This window comes from Copadichromis virginalis, linkage group LG8, assembly GCF_057382275.1.
Source record: "Copadichromis virginalis isolate Kocher_CV1m ecotype Utaka linkage group LG8, C_Virginalis_male_GT1.1, whole genome shotgun sequence".
Taxonomy (NCBI): Eukaryota; Metazoa; Chordata; class Actinopteri; order Cichliformes; family Cichlidae; genus Copadichromis; species Copadichromis virginalis.
In genome coordinates, this window is record NC_140625.1 from 23,300,906 (window position 1) to 23,319,690 (window position 18,785).

Sequence of the window (18,785 nt, forward strand, 5' to 3'; positions counted from 1 at the left end):
AGAGGCTTATTTTTAAATTGAGTAATACTGATATAGAAAGTTTAGATTTTACATGCCAGAAACCAGATTTAGAAATTATTCTTCATTACAAGAGGAACTGGGGTTCGGTTTATGACTGTTTTACTGTAATTGGAGCCACAATTTACAAAATGAACATCCTGCTGATTTAAAGAACTCTTCAAACTTGCATTGAGAATATAAACTCATCAGGAAAATATTTACTAAAATAAATAAAATGAAAAACAGCGTCACATTCCCCTTTTGGACATTTAAAATAATGCAGTTTAAGGAACTTGTGCACAAAGGGTCCACACGTTATTGCAGCTCAGTCATTAATCAGTCATGACTGCCAAGTATCAATAGAATTTTATCTTTACACACCAAATTTCTTTGGATTTTGAATTGTTGCAGTTGTTTTGCAGATATTACCTTTTACATAAAAGAGTATCTTCCCCTTTTTTTTGGTGTGAAAACCTTGTGAACAGCTTAACCAACAGCTAACAAATGTTTCATTTTAATCTGCTGGGGGGGGATGCGCACAGCACTAAATGTGGAATGAAATCATTTAAAGGTCAACTTGTTTTTAATCATGCATGAACTGTTCAGAGCGTCTGTGGATATACCCTGGTGGCAGTCGCAGTAGGCCCAGCCAATTGCTCCTGAGTTCTGTCGGAAGAAACACCACGGGTTGGACTCGCGATCCGGGTTCCTGCAGTAGTTGTGGTCACCCAGGCCGCGGCCCGGGTACTGCATGACATAGTCTGGAAACTCAGTCCATTTCAGACAGGGGGCACCAGAGTCCGTCTGCGACACGGTGCCGTTGTAGTATCCCAGTTCTGTGAATCCCTCAGAGCATGACAGAGGCACTGCACACCAAAGGGAGAGGAGAGTAAGTATATGTTGAGGAAGATGAGAGAATGAGATGTTTTGGATGAAAGGACGGGTATTTGGGTCAGCGAGGACAATGAGAATAAAAGAGATAGTTTGGGAAAAGAGAGGTGAAATGGGAGTAAAACGAGTCTTATTTAAATCACATTATCCCCGTGTCTTTATTATATCTTAACATAAAACCCTACATGGATGATTCTCCAGTACTGCAGCAGGATCCCCTCTAAGGCATTCAACCACACTGATCCATGGTGAACTGGGGAAATTTCCATGACCCTGAACCTCCTTATTTAACACAGTGGTGGCCAGATACTGCCAGTAATCTTCTCTGAGAGGGAGGAATGGGTGAGTGAAGCTTCGACAGTCTGAGAGGGAAACTGCTGACATCAAAGTGTAGCAAAATTAGGCCACAAAATGTAGAGCAGGTTTTGTGCTGCAGCTGATTAAAACGCACACAGAATGCGCTAATGAAAAGAAATCATGCTAAAAAATATAATGGGGAGAGTGGTGCACATACAGGCACTGCACAGCACACTCAGAGGTGCAAAGTCACTTAAAAAGGTAAATGATTTATACAAGTAGAGTGGAAAATAGGATCTCTCTGACTTTAGTTACTTGATCTTTTTATTGTATTTGCATATTTGTTGGAATGTTGGTCTGCAGGGCCACACTGAACTATAACATGTTAAACAATGGCTGAACCTTTGCTGATTGCATTAGTCCTTTGCTTCTGTGACAAATGTGGGAAGGGTGGCTGAACTTTGGTACAGATATCCAGGATGTTTGCTAATGATTTTTCTGTTTTTTCTTCCACTCTGTGGACAGAGCAGCAGCACCTCAAACTCGTTCCTGTGAAAGATCAACATCTGCTTAATGTGGCACAAACAATCAGTCACTACATTTTTTATTCACAGCACAACAGCAAACAAGCCGAAGACAGTTAAGAGGAAAAAATAAAACAATCCCGGTGAAAATTATGCCAAGTTCATTACAAATATCAACAAAATGTTAACTATAATACACAACTTTGTCTGCCAACTCGGGCTACATGCAGGTTCTTATCTATATTGCCTTTTGTTGCCTAACAACCACCTAGCAACAGACTGAAATGAGCAGTTTTTAGCACTAATGCGCTTACATCAGCCTACCATCTAACTTATATTAGATACAACAGGATCCTGAACTGCTGTTTATGCCATTTTCCTCCTGCATCAGTAACACAATTCTCTGTCAACCTTAGAAATAGTTATGAGTACATCAGCAGTTTCTGAAATAATCAGATAAGCCCCTCTGGCACCAACAACCACTGCACATTTATGTCACTTAAATCACCTTTCTGTTCAATTCTGATACTGAATTGAACTTCAGCGGGTCATCTTAACCATGTTAACCTAAATGCAGTTTCTGCTATGCGATTGGCTGATTAGGTAGTTGAACAGCAGTTGCATCCAATAAAGTGGCTAGTGAGTGTTTTTTTCTTCTTCTGTCTTTTCAAGTTTCGCTTTGGCTGATCTGTAAGTATGAAAACCCCCTAAACCAAAGAAAGAGCTCGACTGAATGTTGTTTTCTACAGCTACAGGAGTGTTTTCCTCTTGAGTCGTTGCATCTTCCTCTAAAGAACTTACTTTTCCCTCACCAAAGCTTCGGGGGTTTCGGAGGCCAAGCGGCTACTAAACCATGATTAATGGTAGCAGTGTATCAGCAACCCCCAACCCTTATCTCTTCAGCACACACCGCCCTGCAACCCTGAAGCTCACCTCACACACTAACGCACATCCATAGATTTCACTGCAGAGTGACCAACACTGCAACACACAAACACACACAGACAGACTGGAGGCAGATAAGAGGAAAAGCAATTCTGAAGTAAAGCACAAATGTATCCTTAAGAATTAAAAAATCTAAATCAACCTCATACTGGACTCAAAACCTGAATGCGGAGCAAGCAGCAAGAAAAAGGGTGCCTGTCCCTTTAAGGAAATTTGACACTGAGGAAACCAAAAGCAAAATACTTCTGGAGAAAGGGAACTGAGCCACACTCATTATTCTCACTCCCACACCAACGAGGAGCAACAAGTAAGTAGTCACTAGTAACCTAAGCTTTCTTAATAACACATAGCTACTGCAATTAATATTATTTATGTGCTGTACGGTCATAAACTTTTTTGCCGGTAAAGCCTTTTAGCTGAGAAATGTTGTCACAGCTCAAAAATATGATCACACGATCTCTTTAGTGATATTCCCGATTGAAGATATTTGTTGTCTAATTGTCGGAGTCGAATTTCCCACGTTTCACTATGTTTCCGGTGTCCGTAGTGAACTCTGAACTGCAGCTTTTAGGGCAAAAAGCATGAGAAGTGAAAGTAACAATAACAACATACTTTCCAGCTGCATATGCCAAGGATACAAAGGCCACGTGGGACTAATTTTATAATTTTTTTTTTTTTTTTTTTAGTTTATCTGATTATGACTCCAACAATAGCATAAAGTTCAAGGAAGTCTATTTGAAGGTTACCGACAGAGTGGGATGATACCTGTGTACCACACATAGTTGGCCAAATGAGTAATAGTTTAAGTGGTTTCTCTCATTCATTGCCTCACTGTGTCAAAACAAGTCTGGAAAGGTTGATAAAACCGAATCCATTAATAGAAGTGCTAGAAACTACAGTTTCTCTAGTGGCCACTTGATGCTAGCTTTAAAAGAGGAGTGTGTTAAGATGCCTAAACTTACAGCAGGAGAGCATGTTTGAAATAAAAAAGAACTGAACTGAACTGAAAAGCATTTGTACATCCTGAGGAAAAAACAGATTTGGTTCTTATAGATGATTTCCCCCATTCATGGCAGCTGTACAAGGCGTGGAGATTTTATAAAAAAAATTTCTACTTGTTCAAAGGCTTAAACATATGGATCATAAGCAGAGTGTGATATGTGCTTTTCTTTTTCCATGAAAATAATTTAGAAACTAGAGTGGTCCTGTATATTTTTAAGCCTATTAGAACTTTTTTTAAAATGTATTCTATTCTCAATGTAATGTTTATAGAATAATTGTGAATTTTGAAAGTTCAGAACTTAAACATATGACAATAGCGTATACTCTGCTGTGTAGTTTCTAAGTGAAACTAAAATGTGTAATATTTTATTGCCAATAAAACGAGGCAATACAGACTGTTTCGTTTGTGACTTCTTTCACTTTGTGCTATTTGGCCAGCTGTGCCAATTACAAAACAACACAAAATATGATATTCTGTCCCAGCAGATTTTTTCTTTCTCTGCTTTAATGACATATTTTTTTTCCCATAGAGGAAATCTGTCATCTGTAAACCCTCTTTTACCCATATCTGCGAATCTTCCGACTGAGAAGGAGGCAAACTTGTTCGTTTGCTGAGATCAACGAACTAATAAATGTGTGAAAATGACTCAGCTCTCTAATGTGTTTTACAGCATCATGGACCACAAGTTCTAAATGTGAACGATGCACTAAATGACAGTTATATTAGGGATGATGTAACGCAGAAATGTGGTTGCAACCTCCCCATCAGCCCATCACCACAACTCCACCATCAACTGCAAAGCCAACAATCCGTGTACATAACTTTTCTTCACAGACATCCTGAAAACAACGGTTTCTAAGTGCAGAATGTGAGACAGCCGCCCTGGTTCAGCGATATAAGAAGACTTCACCAGTGTAGGAAATTCTGATGTCAACAACCAGGTGAGTATTTGATATTCAGTAGAAATGTTTCTGTCTTTTTCATGAGACTACTGCAAAATCTGTCACTCTGAATCCTTTTTAATCCTCTTTTATTTGATTAGGAGTAGCTTTTGCTCTGAAACAGCTAAGATCATGCTTCCTGCTAGTCTTCTCAGACTGAAAGTGAAAGCCAATTTTACTTACACTTTAACCCCACTGGGAATTTCTTAAATTTTTATCAGAGGCAGGGACTCGTAGACCAGCCTGATTATAAGGGGTGTAAGCCCTTTGATTGACAGCTGGGTTTGCCCTATTCAGCACTGAGATATAAGAAGAAAAGGAATCAGCTGTTTATTTTCCCCAGTAGGTACATTTTGTTTCAAGTCTGTTGTTTGGTTGCCAAAATCAGCATCCTATTTAATATCACAGTGGCAGCTCGGTAACCATCCACCCTAACTAGTGCAAGCATTAACTAACTTCCAAATATGATCACATGTGATTTAAAAATGAATAAATCAATATATAAATAATGACGTTCAAGATATCAAACGAGCAGTTCCTCTTAATGCACAACTACGATCATCTGTGATAGCTACTAACTCCTTTTAGTAAGACTCAATATTAATCAATCAATATAAGTCAGTATAAATCAGTAAAAGTCATCACATTCACATGGAAAAAAATGTTGGTCTTATCCAGTTCAATTTGTATTAATTCATCGTATATATCTGTTTTAATTATACAATCTAAAATATACATATATGCTATAAATATACTTGTAAAAATATCAAATGCACAGTCCTGTGTTATATTAACATATACACCTTTATACACTGATCTATAGTTATTTAACTACACCTCTCCAAAAGTATTGCTTTTTATAATACGTCATTCTTAATATAAAGATTTAACACCCCACCACTTCCATATAGTGCTTTATTGGTGTTTTATATAATTTTTTTAACTGATTTATATTTGTATAGCCTTCTCCACATTACTCCACAAAACCACTCCACAGGCTGTTAACTGCATGCTCCTCGTTGTTGTCCTCGCTTTGTGTTTTTTCAAATGTAGCTCCCCTCTCTGTCTGTGAAAACTTAACATTTAAAATTTTTGGTAACACATTATTTCTTCTTCTGAATATTATTTGACCAGTTTTAAATCTGACCAGATCTGTGAATTTCCACATTTTTGAATTTAGAAATATATCCGATCTTATTAACTGTCCTTACTGCACTTTTTGTGCATAGTGACTGTAGTGTGCTTTTATACCCACATAGCAAAATTTGTATGGCCCGGATCTGGCCCACACAATGTGCTTACACATGGCCCACATACCGCAAAGTATGACGACCCTTTGGTGGCCCAGATCAGGTTTGTCAGAGGTGGCCCGCACAAGGCCAGTTGCAGACACACTGCTGACCCAGAACAGTTTCAGCTCTGCCCCCAGATGTCAGCCTAATGTGTACCTTAATCAAGCCATGTAATAACAACATGTGCCAGAACACAATAGTAACATGAGAAAACTCTGTTCAGACAGTGAATGGACTGATTCTTATATAGTGCTTTTCTACTCTCCCAGATTACACAAAGTGCTCTATACAACATGCCACATTCACCCACTTCCTCTAAATTGAGTGCTTCATAACTACATTCAAACTCTTGACATGCAGACTGGGATCGAACCACTAACCTTCCAATCAGTAGGTGACCTGCTCTATCTCCTGTGCTATAGCCAACCAGTAGTAAACATGAGTAAACCCTCACTAGGTTTAGGATAAAGTGTACACTCACAAACCTGTCAAACCTGCATTTGAAACGTTGGCTACCATAGCAGTATAGTATTGCAACATGGCATTTGGGTCTTCTAACTAAAATAGGAAAATAGGAACATAAATAGTGCTGTCATTGCCAGACCTGGCCCACGTCTGGTTGACATACACCCTGCCATGACACCAGTCAGTCAGAAGGGCCAGCTTGATGCCGGATCCAGGGAAGACCTGTTTTCTATGAGCCTGGGCCACATAAACCAAACCACAATCAGGCCAGATGTGGCATGCCATCACATAAACAGTGCCATCTATGCCAGGCATGGCCCATATCTGGATGACATACCACTTACCCATGCCAGAAGTCACCCAGCAGTGCCGGCTTGACACCAGGTTCGGGCCAGACCTGTCTGCTCTGTGGGTTTGTGTTACCCCACATCTCCATATAGTGAGCTCTCACATTAGCTCATCTAATCAGTCTATTTGTGAATAACATCAGTAGTTATGTTATTAGAGATCTGCAGCTCAGATCTGCACAGCCAGGTGCTGTTTTTATATGGGTTAGTGGCTTTAAATTCATAAGGTTAATAAAGTTAATAAAGATTCATGAAGTTAGCAATAAATTCATCTTTATTTATACAGGAAAATGCCTATTTACTACATAGCAACAGGTTAAAAAAAAACGATGCAAATACATAGTTAGAAAATGAAACGAGAAAGAATGGCATTTATTAAAAACCCAGTCTATAAGCATGGGTCCATTTAATCCTGAGTCTCGATGATGGTGCAGTTTGGTACATTTGCTCTGTGGTTTAAGTGCAGACTATCTGGTTATGAAGTGATTTGAATGTTATCAGGACGATGCTGGCTGAAAAAGGAAAAATTTGTTCCCGGGCAATACTGAGGCTCATTAAGGTGATCGCACAGGTCGCATCCTGTTCTGCAGCCTGAAAACAACAGAGCGAAACCTGCCATTCGAGTTTTAACTTTAATGGTTAAAGTCAGCGTTAAATAATTACAGCACTAAATGCAAAGATAAGCCTTTTGCTTATATAAGTAAACTCTCGGGGGTTGTTTTAAAGAGTTAGGCAAAAATGTAACTTCCACTAAAAATGCAGTGACAGCTGCTGTTAAAAGCTCCAGAATAGCTCATGAACTTATTTTAGCTAAAGCAGCTAATCTGAATGTTGGCCTAGATTTAATAGTGTTTGTCTGTTTTCTTAGAAATGGCATCTGGCAGCAGTCTCTTCTCTGAGGACCAGTTTCTGTGTCCCATCTGCCTGGATGTCTTCACTCGCCCAGTTTCCACTCCATGTGGACACAACTTCTGCATGTTGTGTATTGAAACCTACTGGAAAGATGCGCAAGTCTGTCGGTGTCCTGTCTGTAATCACGCTTTTGAAAGAAGACCGGATCTCAAGGTCAACACTTTCATTTCAGAGCTCGCGTCAAACGTCTTGTCGCTTAAAGCTAAAGATTTTGACACCTGGAGTGCTCATTCACTGCAGGCCAGCCCTGGAGCTGGGGTGCTATGTGGCATCTGTACCGACACGCCGCAAGAAGCAATTAAATCATGTGTGGAGTGTCAGACTTCATACTGCGACGTTCATCTGGCGCCTCATCACCTTGCCCCTGGACTGAAGAAGCACACGCTGATTGAACCTGTGGCGAGCCTGGAGGGGCGCATCTGTGAGGAACATAACAAGCTGCTGATGTGGTTCTGCAGAGACGACAGCGCTCTGCTGTGTGACGTCTGCTCCAGCTCCCGCCACAAGGAGCACTCTGTTGTTCCTGTGGAGCGGGCGTACGACGAGAAGAAGAACCTGCTGGAGCACACTGAGGGTAAAGTGCAGCGGATGATCCAGGAAAGGCTCCAGAACGTTGTGAAAGTGAAGGAATCAGTAAAGCTAAGCAAGACAGAAACTGAAAAGGTGACTGCCAGCGGCGTGCAGGACCTAACAGACCTGGTGTCTGAGATTCAGAAGAGTCAGACAGAGCTCATCGCGGTCATCGAGGAGAAGCAAAAAACTGTAGAACAAGAAGCAGGAGGGGTAATTAGTGATATGGAGAAGGAGATCACAGAGCTGCAGGTGACAAGTGTGAAGCTGATTGAGCTAAAGCAGACTAAAGATCAGCTCCATTTTCTCCGGCACTACCCAAGCTCCTCTGTCCTGCCTCAAACAATGGATCCTTCCCATCTCAGCTTTAACCGACACCTGGAGATACAACACATAGGCGAATCTTTGAAAAACTCCGTCTCCCAGCTGCGAACAACGCTCAACAAAATGAACACAGACATACAAAAACTGTGCGACAGATCAGACGTGTCAAATAAAGCCACGCTCAGATATATGCAGCAGTACGAAGTGAACATCTTGCTGGATCCGGACACGGCTCATCCTCTGCTCATGATATCGGACGACTTGAAACAAGTAAGATACAGCATGCGCTCAGGATGGTTGGCAAACCAAATCTCGAACCCAAGCATGTTCACTGAGCATCTTGCAGTTCTGGGAAACAGAAGCTTCTCATCCCGCAAGTTTTACTTCGAGGTTTACGTGGGCCAGAAGACCGAGTGGTGTCTGGGCATGGCTGCTGCGTCGGTCCAGAGGAGAGGGTCACTCAGTCGGGATTCGCGTAGTGGGCTGTGGGCCATGTGGTTCCTGGAAAATAAGTTTGAAACCTTCAACTCTCCGGATGAGCTGGTACACTTTGGGAAAGTGGAGCGGATCGGGGTTTTTGTGGATTACGACCGAGGTCAAATATCATTTTGGGACACGGAGGCTGCAACACTTATTTACTCTTTCACTGAGTGTTTCTTTACCGAGGAGCTATATCCGTACTTTAATCCCTGTGACAATGAATTTGGCTCCAATTTAGATCCCATGATAATAGTTCCTGTTGGTGAAAGCGAGTCAGCGGGGCTTCAGAGACTCACCCTTTGAATCAAATATTTTATTCTGTTTGAGTCTTTGTGGGGTAAAAGCCAAGTGCCTTACATTTAAAGACATATATCCAATATGAAGGACGTTTTGGATATTTAATGTCTTTATCAGATATTTATCAGTGAGATAATGTGAATATGTGAGGTTTTCTTGCTAAATTTGCTAATCGCCTATCCAAGTACAGATTTTTTTCAGTTTTGTTTGGTTTCTTTTTGCTATTAATTAGCTAGAGAAAAATAGATCAACAATTCTAACGTGTTTCAGCTCCTCGTCAAACTGACACAACATTTGGGCGTTTTTCTCTCGTTTGAAAATGTTCAGGTACAAGGATGGGACTGAAAATGATGGAAAAATCTTCCAGAAAGCCTGAAGAACTATTGCTGCAGACCACTTTAAAATTACAAGAAAGACTGGCTCCTTGGAAAGAAAATATAAAGAAATGACAGTAGAATAAATCCAGTTTTGACAAATAAAAAGGAAAAGCAAACTGATAAAAACAGTGAATGTGAATCTCAATATGAAAGTCTCTCAATGTTTGTTTTAAGGAGGAAAATAATATTCAAACCTTCAGAAAGTTTAGATGTGCATTTAATGACTAATGAGTTATTTATTATCACAGTTTTTCGTATAATAATTAAATTATTTAGTCTATCACGTTATGACACATTGCCAGGCAGCTTCATAATTGTCTTATGAATGTAGGACGGTGGCTTCATCTGCAGACTAATTCATTACACTACAAAAAAAAGACTAAACTATAGAGGGGTTTTTTCTGCTACATATGGTGACGTCAGTTTAAGGGTGAAAGGTTCGAGGCTTGTAACGAGTTCGGCACTTCGTGCACAGAAGATTGAACAGCATGTTAACGAGGGAGAAGAATGGGTGGAAATAATAAAATTGAGGATTTAACTGAAAAGAAAGTGGTGCTGTAAATGGGAGCAACCCCTGTGATTTCAAGACAAAATATGAATTCACCAGGTGTTCTTACTTATATAGCCGACATGGAGGTACGAGTGGAGTCGGTAAAGTGGTGAAAGGACTAAAAGGATGTGCGTCTGTAAGTCACGAATAGATGCACATTTTGCACGTGTTTACGGATTTGTAGAAAGAAATGTTGCTGCGGAGTAGTGTATTCTTTTGTATGTGTTTTTGGGCACTGTGAGCACTGCTAAAGTAGATTCCAGTATATTAAACAGATACAACAGATATATCCACATAGCAAGTCAGAGAAAAACACTGTCCCTTTAATTTTGATATATTTAATATTACATATATACCTGATTGAACATCGATCTGATTTAATTTTCAAGTGTCAACTGGAGTCATAATTCCCTGACTCATTGCAATGGTTTTTGTATTTTTTTGCAATATCCAAATAAATAATATTTGTGGGGAATGAAAGTCAAAATAAATGACATTTTTTGCCTACAATTTGTGGATTTTGTAGCTCCTTTTTTCACCTCTCTCATATCCAGCACAGTTTAGAAGTTAATGTAATGTGTACAGAAAGAAAGTGATAGGTTTTTGTGTTACTGGTTAGTTGACAGTACTCCGCAAACAAATGAGGCTTAAAATACACTGAGAAGTCAAGGAGGAGCCAAACAGTCATGTCCAAGGCAAATTAATGTTGTTGCACTAAAATCTGGACAGTACCTACGGAAGAGGATTAGGGCCACAGGAAGAAGAAGAAAAAAAAAGGGGGCACGTTTTTTTTTTCTTCTTTTCCAGAATTCTGAGAAAAAAGTCAAAATTCTGAGATTAAAGTCAGACTTGTGACTTTTTTCTCAGAATTCTGGAAAAGCAGGGGGAAAAAGACGTGCCCACTTTTGTTTTTCAGTGGCCCTAATCCTCTTCCATAAATACCCGAAGTTGAAAAATGGTAAAATTTCCAATAAAGTGACAAACATGACTTTGGCCTTGAGCAGAATTTGGGTGAAAATCCACTATATGATCACTGTGCTCAGGTACTACACCTGCAATTCTTGTCCATCTGACACATATTCGTGGCATAAAACATCAGACGTTTGGCCGGATGAGCTAAAAATGATTGAAAATCAAAATAAGTTGAGCATTTTAGAATATCGGCAAGAGAAAAGAAATAATAGATGAGATAAACACAATTGGAGATAGGAATTACACCTCAAGGTCATTGTAGTTACTAGTTGGGTCGCTGGAGAGTTAACGCTGACATTTTGTGTCGATGCTGATGAAAAATAAATGCACAACTTTATCTTTGAGCCATTTTTCCTTCTTTTTAAGCACTTAGGCACAAATACAAACAAACAATCATCAAATATTTAAAAAAACACAGGATACACTGCCATGTTCCCTTACTGCTTTTTAATTCGTAATCTTACCATGTAAATCATGTAATATTTTCACATATATATTTTGCATTTGTTGTGCTGAATGGCAAAAACATGCTTAAAAGCTGCACAGTAGCATTAATCAAACTTTTATCTTCAGCTTCATAAAATTTTAATAAAGTAAAAAAGCGTTACGTAACTAAAGAAAAGCAACATTTTCAGTATCGCTCAAAACTAACATTTATTATGATTTTTCATGTCTCAATATGATCCCTAAATTCTCCCCTTGTTTATATTTCACCACTTTAATATTTCACTACGCTCTTTAATGCATTTCACACAATACTCGACACCCTCCTCATTGCCACGACAACCGCACTCTGCCCATCGCCATGGGAACACTCAGTCTCCCTTCTCCCGTAATCCGTTTCCCAGCCACAATGAGTATTTGACACGGTTCACAGTCGGAGGCTGGCTGTATGGGGGGTGGGTGTGTAGCAACAACATCCTCTACACAAAACACACTAATAAATCTGGAAACCTGAGGAAATTTGCTTTTACACCATTTATCCTCATTTCTACCCAATAAAAAGAGGCAATTTTAGCAGTATGTGAATTTATGCAGGTGTTCAGTATTGTTAAAAAGCCACAATTTGAATTCCCCGTGATGGATGGTGTGTTTCTGACTGCATGGGTCTGTCAGTGTGTAGCGAGTGTTAAAGCGGAGATGTTTCACCGCACTGGAAATGAGCCGAGAGGGAGGAGTTCTTTGCCCCAACCCCCCCTCCTATCTTCATCATGCCCTTCACTCCTCTCAGGGATGCGGAGAAAGAAAGAAGAGGAAAATGAAAGGCAGAGGGGCGCAGGCCAGGATGAGGGGGAGAGGAGAGGTAGGAAAGAGTGGGAGGGGCTTTGTGAGAGTCTGAGTCAGAATGTGGGTTAAACTGGAGGGAACGGAGAAAACAGCAGAAAGGAGAGCGATGGTGTAGGAGGGGAGGACAGATGGGAGGAGAAAGTAAATGCACAGAAAGAGGATGAGAGCGTCACCTCTCGCCTACCTGAGTTCTGCACCTCATTTAAGTAGCTGTCTTCAGCCACCACCTGCATGCACAAAAGAAAGAGAGTGAGACAAAGGACCAGAATTTCATCTTGGTATAATAGTAAACAAAGAACAAGAAAAAAACATGAAATTCATTTAAAAGCAAACATAAAAAGGCAAAGATCTTCTAAGCAGATTTGGTTGAAAACTGGTGGAAATTAGGCCACCAGCGCATGATTCATTTTCCACCACAAAGTCTGAACTTTAGTGAGTCGTGACGCATAAACAACATTCTAAAATATGCATGATGATTAGTTACAGGCCGTATCTGACTCCTCATAATTATGAATTGCAAAAAGCAAATGTGAAAGCACCAAAACAGCTGGACTGCAGCTCGATAATAACGCCTTAACACCCCCAAAAAGGGGAAAAACCTTTCATTGAGTCTAATTAGAAACAAATTTAATGGACAGAGAGTCATAAGGTCTCAAGATTATCTCTACAATTACCTTCACTGAGCACGAAAGCAACTGTGGCCATTGTTATAAAATAAGACAGGTAATTTTCTATCTATAAGGTGTATATTTTAGATAATTTCGTTTCATTTCATGCCTCATACACAGATGCTCGTGTTAAACATGGCTCTGTAAGACGTCATAAGGAGCGGATATATCTGAAGCACAGGTGCCCTGCTCACCTGCTGTTCCAGCCTAATACTTGTGAGGGACAGCCACTCAGAATAAAAGTTAACTGAAGAGTAGAGAAACTGAAACTCTCTATTTCAGACAAAGGATGAACTGAGGGGGTGCACCAAGGCCCAGAATAAGATAAATAAGGATTATTTTGATCTGTGAATCATGCAAAGCTACTCTTGAGTCATGGAATAAAAAACATGGAGCTGGAGACGAGCAGAAGAGGTCCTCTTTAATGGTTTACTGCACACGGGGTAATCCCTTGAGTATTGCGTATATTTAGTTTTTGTGCAACTTTACATGCAGATTCAAGCATTTCCCCCTAAAGTATTCTGATTTGTTGGCATTTATCCTTGAACATGAAGTTGTCTCGATGTATTAATGAGTTTACTCCCTGATTCTCACCACTTGAAGTATAAGTATAAGCAACCCAGGGACGACAGTACAGCACAGTAACTGCAAACACACACAGTACTAGACAGCATCAGAGTTTATATTGCAGTGTTTATTTCATTTTAGATATCAGATACACATTTACACAACACACAGCCCATCTGCTCTGCTGAGAGGGCAGCGATATACAGCGCATTTCACCGTCACACAGGTGAGTTCTGCTCTCTGCTTCCTGTCACTGTTTCTGGCCACTGCACACGCACGCGTGAAACCAACACGCAAACGCCTCCCAGAAGACTCAGCTTAATGGTATTACATCAGGAACAGGCGACCTGTGATAGCAGACACGGGTGCCGATATCTCCGCTCATGTCAATCACACGGCTCAATTACGGCACTAATCTGCTCTTGCACCTGCGTCCAGTGTTTGGCCATGCAAACAGACGCACCACACCAGATGGAAGGGCAACAAATAAATAAGCAATAATCGAGACCGCTGCAGCACTGAGATAGGAAGTTGCTCCAAAGTGATGCTTTTAGTCATAAATGATCACACTCGTGCGTGCCACCTAGATGACTGTTGCTGGTAAGGTTTTGGGATATTAATGATGATTTTTGTCACTTTTTTGATGTGAAACCTTAAAAGGGTCAAAACCTTTAAAGGGTAGAGTGATTTTACTTGGCATTTCTTATTATGTGTTATTACAAGGGAGCCTGGGGACCTGCAGAAGACTTCACGGTGGTGCTGAAAGCATAGTGACACAATGATTGTCAGGCACAGATAAGAAAAGTGAAAGTATTTATCAGGTCTGACAGCAAACCAGCTGCAGAGAGGGTTAGTTTATAACCAGCAGAGCAGGATTAGGAGGATTCTCCTCCACTAACTGACCTCACTGTTAAATTGAGGTTGAATCCTGATGTTTAATATGAAAATTTGGCAAAACAGGTGATGATTTTTTTTATTCCCCCCTTTATGCAAGTGACACAAAGAAATCTTGATTATAAAAAGTTCCTCGCTACAGTAACCTCAATGTTTAGCCAGTGCAAAATCAGCATCGATTTATATGGAGGTTCAGCTGATATAAACAGATATCCTAGCTGACTTTTTTTTTATTTAACAAAGCTGAAGTAAAGTAAAGTAAATCAGTTGATTATAATACATGAGCATGCTTCCACCAAGGCCGAAAGGTCCCCTCACACCACACATTCATTGAGTCTTTGGATCCAGATTAGTTTATGACAATGTCTCACAGTTTTTCTTCTTTCATTATGACTATTGTGAAAAAGGGGCTTCAGATCCAGATTAAATTCAAAAGTTAACCACTTGTGGGTCAAGCCACACCTTTGGTAAAAAACTAAAACAAGTAAAACAGTCTGCAACTTCTTATTAATAACTCATAAATCTTGCACAGAACACTAAACACTGGACACAGTATGGCTGAACATTCCTTGACAATTAAGGTTTAAAGGGTTCAAGGCCATTGTGACTTTATACATTATGAATGTATCCATACTAATTCACAGCTTCGCTAACGCCATTATGCGTGTGTCTACAGGATTTGTGGTAGTGGTGATGTTTTACTCCAGTTAACAGACATGATCTTCTTGGCAATGAACACGGGAATGGGGTCTTGTCCTAAAGTGTTCTGAAGAGGTCCTCCAACTGAAAGCACCATCTATACTCAATACTCAACTGTTTTTGCTCCACTCTTTTATCCAACCAATATCCCTGGAGGACTGCAGTCCCTGAAGACATGCGAATGACCATTCATGAATCTGCAGTTCCTCCAACACAAAAGTGATGCAAACACAGGACCTAAAAAAACCTCATTCCAATCTTCCAATCAAATTCCTTAGATTCCATAGATGACTACAAACAGCTTTGTTCATGCACATGTCCTCACTGGCCAATTCAATTTAAGCTCCCTGTTTTATTTCACAGTGAGGGTGTTTTCTGCCACCCTCTGCTGTTACTAGTATCCTGTAGATTTGTGAATATGATTCTTAGTTGGATGTTTCAGTTTGTGTGATAAAATATTGTTCAACCCTCCGATACATCAAATAACCTCCTTGGCAGAGGTAAATCATAAAGCAATTTTATCACAAATCCCATTAACTTTGATGTTGTAGCCTCTAATAAGGGTTCATAATCTGCAGAAACATTCATTTTATTTAACATTATGCTACTGTATTATTAATAATATAATTCATATTTGTAAATCTGCTGTATATTGGCTCTTTATTAAGTGAAGATGACACAAAAATGTATTCTGTGATGTAAATTGGAGGCTGGTTTCTGCCTATTGTTTACATACAAGCATTTTAGTCTCCACAGACTGAGCCACAGGAAAGCAGTTTGTAGGGTATAGAGATCTCCAGATTAATTTTCTGTTTTGTTCACATGTTTCCAACAAAATGAAGAGCTTCTGAATTCCAAGAATTCCTGCCAGGGGGGAAAAAACAAACTGTCTAATAAAGATGAAAAATTAGGAATTCATCTGCAGCGTGCTCGGTGTGCTCGATGTGCACGGCTGCTTTCAGTGTAAGTGGGTCTAATTAAATCCCGCACACTGCTGTACTCCACTAATGACTTCTACACTGGCTACTCGGTTCATATGCTGCATATTAACGCAACACACTCCAACTGCAGTGAGAGGAAAACTGGACGAATGTGACGAATAATTGATTGATTGATCATTAATTGATTGCGTTGCTTCTGCAAGACACAGAACAAATGAGTGAACCTGACTTCCAGCTGACCCACGCATGACAGAAACACCTGCTTCCTCGCGTTTCGAATTTAACATTTCTACGCTGACATGCAGTGACAGCTTTAACAGCCCGTGCTGGGTCCGTTCCCCAAACACCGCGGGGGCAGAAGAGGCACCGACGGGTTCTTCTCATGATATCCTGCCGCGGGGGGTGGAGGAAGAGGATGAGGAGCAGGAGAAAAGAGAGGAAGGTGGAGGGGTTGTGTTTGTCACCCAGCACGAATGGGTGTGTGCAACAATGTAGACTCCGCTTAATTGGGCAGTGTACCTTCATGCCACCATTAATTGGCTAAAATGTGGTGCTCTTTAAATTTCTGACCTGCACTTGCATTGTTGGAAATGCAGCCCAGAGAGAAAAAACACGAAAGCATCCTTTCTGTGATATAGACCTTACAACGTGGCGGCACAGCCCTGAATTCTTCTACAGGCTTATCAATACAACTGTCAGTTTAATCAGGCTGTCGGACTAATTCGATTTTTTTTGTTTTTTTGTTTTTTTTTTAATGAAATGCAGCAGAGGTCAGCAAAGCGTGACCGTCACGGGACATGGCTTCAAAAAAAAGGAAAGCACACACAGAGAGACACACAAAAGAAAAGAAATAAATCAGGGCACATTGCACTATAAAGAAAAAACACATCCTCATCAGCAGCAGGCAGGATACAGTACCTCAGCTAACAGTGGCAGCCAGAGACAGGCGGTTCCGATCAAGCACAACATTTCCCGGCTGGTGAGAGCCATCCTTCCCGCCCGCTGTGTCTGTGTCATAGCCAGAAAAGCCGCCGCTCCTCTCCCATCTCTGTGTCCAACCTGCCCGTGAGGTGAACCGTTATCCTCCGGCTCGTCCCGCTGCTGGAAGAAACGTGGTGTGCGGTGATGATGATGATGATGATGATGTCGGCTACGTGGTGGCTTTTACGCACAGAAGGCAGGGTGCGGCACTATAAACGGGATGAAACACACAGTGATGCATGCACACACACGCACACACACACACACGCTGAACCAGTCTTGGGTGAAATAATGTTGAGCTCTGCAAAAACTTAATGCCACGAGCATGTCGCGCTCACACGCCCGCGCGCGGACACATTTTTTGTCAGGGTGAATTACTTAACTGAATTTAACTTCATTTTATGTCGTTGGTCTCAAGCTGTAGCAGATTTAAGACTATGCAGAAAATTTTCCTCAAAAACTCTCCAAGTGACCTTTAAAATGTATGAAAATGAATACATTTCTGAGTAAGACATGTCACTTAGGCATGATTAATGATGGCTTTTTAACATCTTATAGGGGGCAAATGGACACATAAAAATATTAGTAGTGATATGACAACCAGAGACCCTTGTATGTCAAGGAAATTCAGCAACTTGAGTTAAAACTGTCTCAATTTTGAGATGCCACTAAAAACAAAGCAGACTGACTTATGATGGGGTGGTAAACACATTCGAGGATTACCTGCAAAGCAGAGCCTGGGACGTTCACTAGCAGCTACAAATTGCTTAGATGGGCATTAACTCATTTATTAGTTTTTATTAGGAGCATGGTTCTTCTCAGGTCAGCAGAACAGTGGTGTTTTGCTTCACAGCACTCAGTCAGTAATGTGTTTTAAGCAGCAATTTTAAGCCAGGGACTGCCATCGGTCGAGTAACCCACTGCATTCATGGTGTCACAGCTTCACTCATCTCTCATGAAGATAAAACCTGAACATCAGTGACGTGGAAGCTCATCCAGCTTAATATTGCACATAAATCACAGATTATTGTAATGTGTGAAGTACAGGAAAAAAGGGGTTACCTTCATTGCACAAACTAATGAGAATTCCACTGGAAGGTCCCATCTGCACCGTCTTAATGTTGGAGTCAACCAACAGGACCCTTCCTTATATAATTATGAGAAAAAAGATTCATTTACCAGGATGCAACATGGAACAGGATTAAAGCTATCACATCACTTAGTTCCTCATTTCAGTTCAAGGTCTTTATCAATTTGTGCATTGAGAATCTTATGTTAATAAATGGTAAAGGGTTTGAATTGAATATTGTTCAGTACATCATGAGAGAGAATGTGGTGAAATTATTAGTGTCCATGAAGATCAGCCCATAAAGCGATACATGTGACCTTGATCTGGGGTACAATTTGGATGAAGACCCATTAGGTGACCACTGTCCGCAAGTTTGATAAAATTCTGATCAATGCTCTAGGAAGAGCAGTGACTCTTGTGAATTTGGATGGACAGATGGAAGACCAACGCCTCCTCATGGCACAAGCTCATCAGTCCTAAGGCCAGATGAGT

The 18,785-nt window shown here is 40.5% G+C and overlaps 2 protein-coding genes across 3 annotated transcripts in view; one reads left to right on the plus strand and one right to left on the minus strand.

The window, feature by feature from the left end:
- The window catches only part of LOC146703418 (neurotrypsin-like), a 36,034-nt gene extending 18,548 nt beyond the window's left edge, over positions 1-17,486 (minus strand). The window contains exons 1-3 of the mRNA XM_085466637.1: positions 17,162-17,486; positions 12,659-12,701; positions 624-866 (exon numbers count right to left, since the gene is read on the minus strand). Coding sequence (XP_085322763.1) covers positions 624-866; positions 12,659-12,701; positions 17,162-17,260 — 385 coding nt within the window. The 5' untranslated portion in view covers positions 17,261-17,486. The remainder of the gene's footprint in view (positions 1-623; positions 867-12,658; positions 12,702-17,161) is intronic.
- On the plus strand, positions 2,440-10,725 carry LOC146703419 (E3 ubiquitin-protein ligase TRIM21-like). 2 transcript variants are annotated; one of them, XM_085466639.1, is made up of 3 exons: positions 2,440-2,964; positions 4,331-4,601; positions 7,574-10,725. In XM_085466639.1, exon 3 carries the CDS (start codon positions 7,576-7,578, stop codon positions 9,292-9,294), a length of 1,719 nt encoding a protein of 572 aa, XP_085322765.1. In that variant the 5' UTR covers positions 2,440-2,964; positions 4,331-4,601; positions 7,574-7,575; the 3' UTR covers positions 9,295-10,725. The 2 variants fall into 2 exon arrangements, with proteins under 2 accessions (XP_085322765.1, XP_085322764.1); XM_085466638.1 differs by having other exon boundaries at positions 4,495-4,601.
- Positions 17,487-18,785: the final 1,299 nt, after the last annotated feature.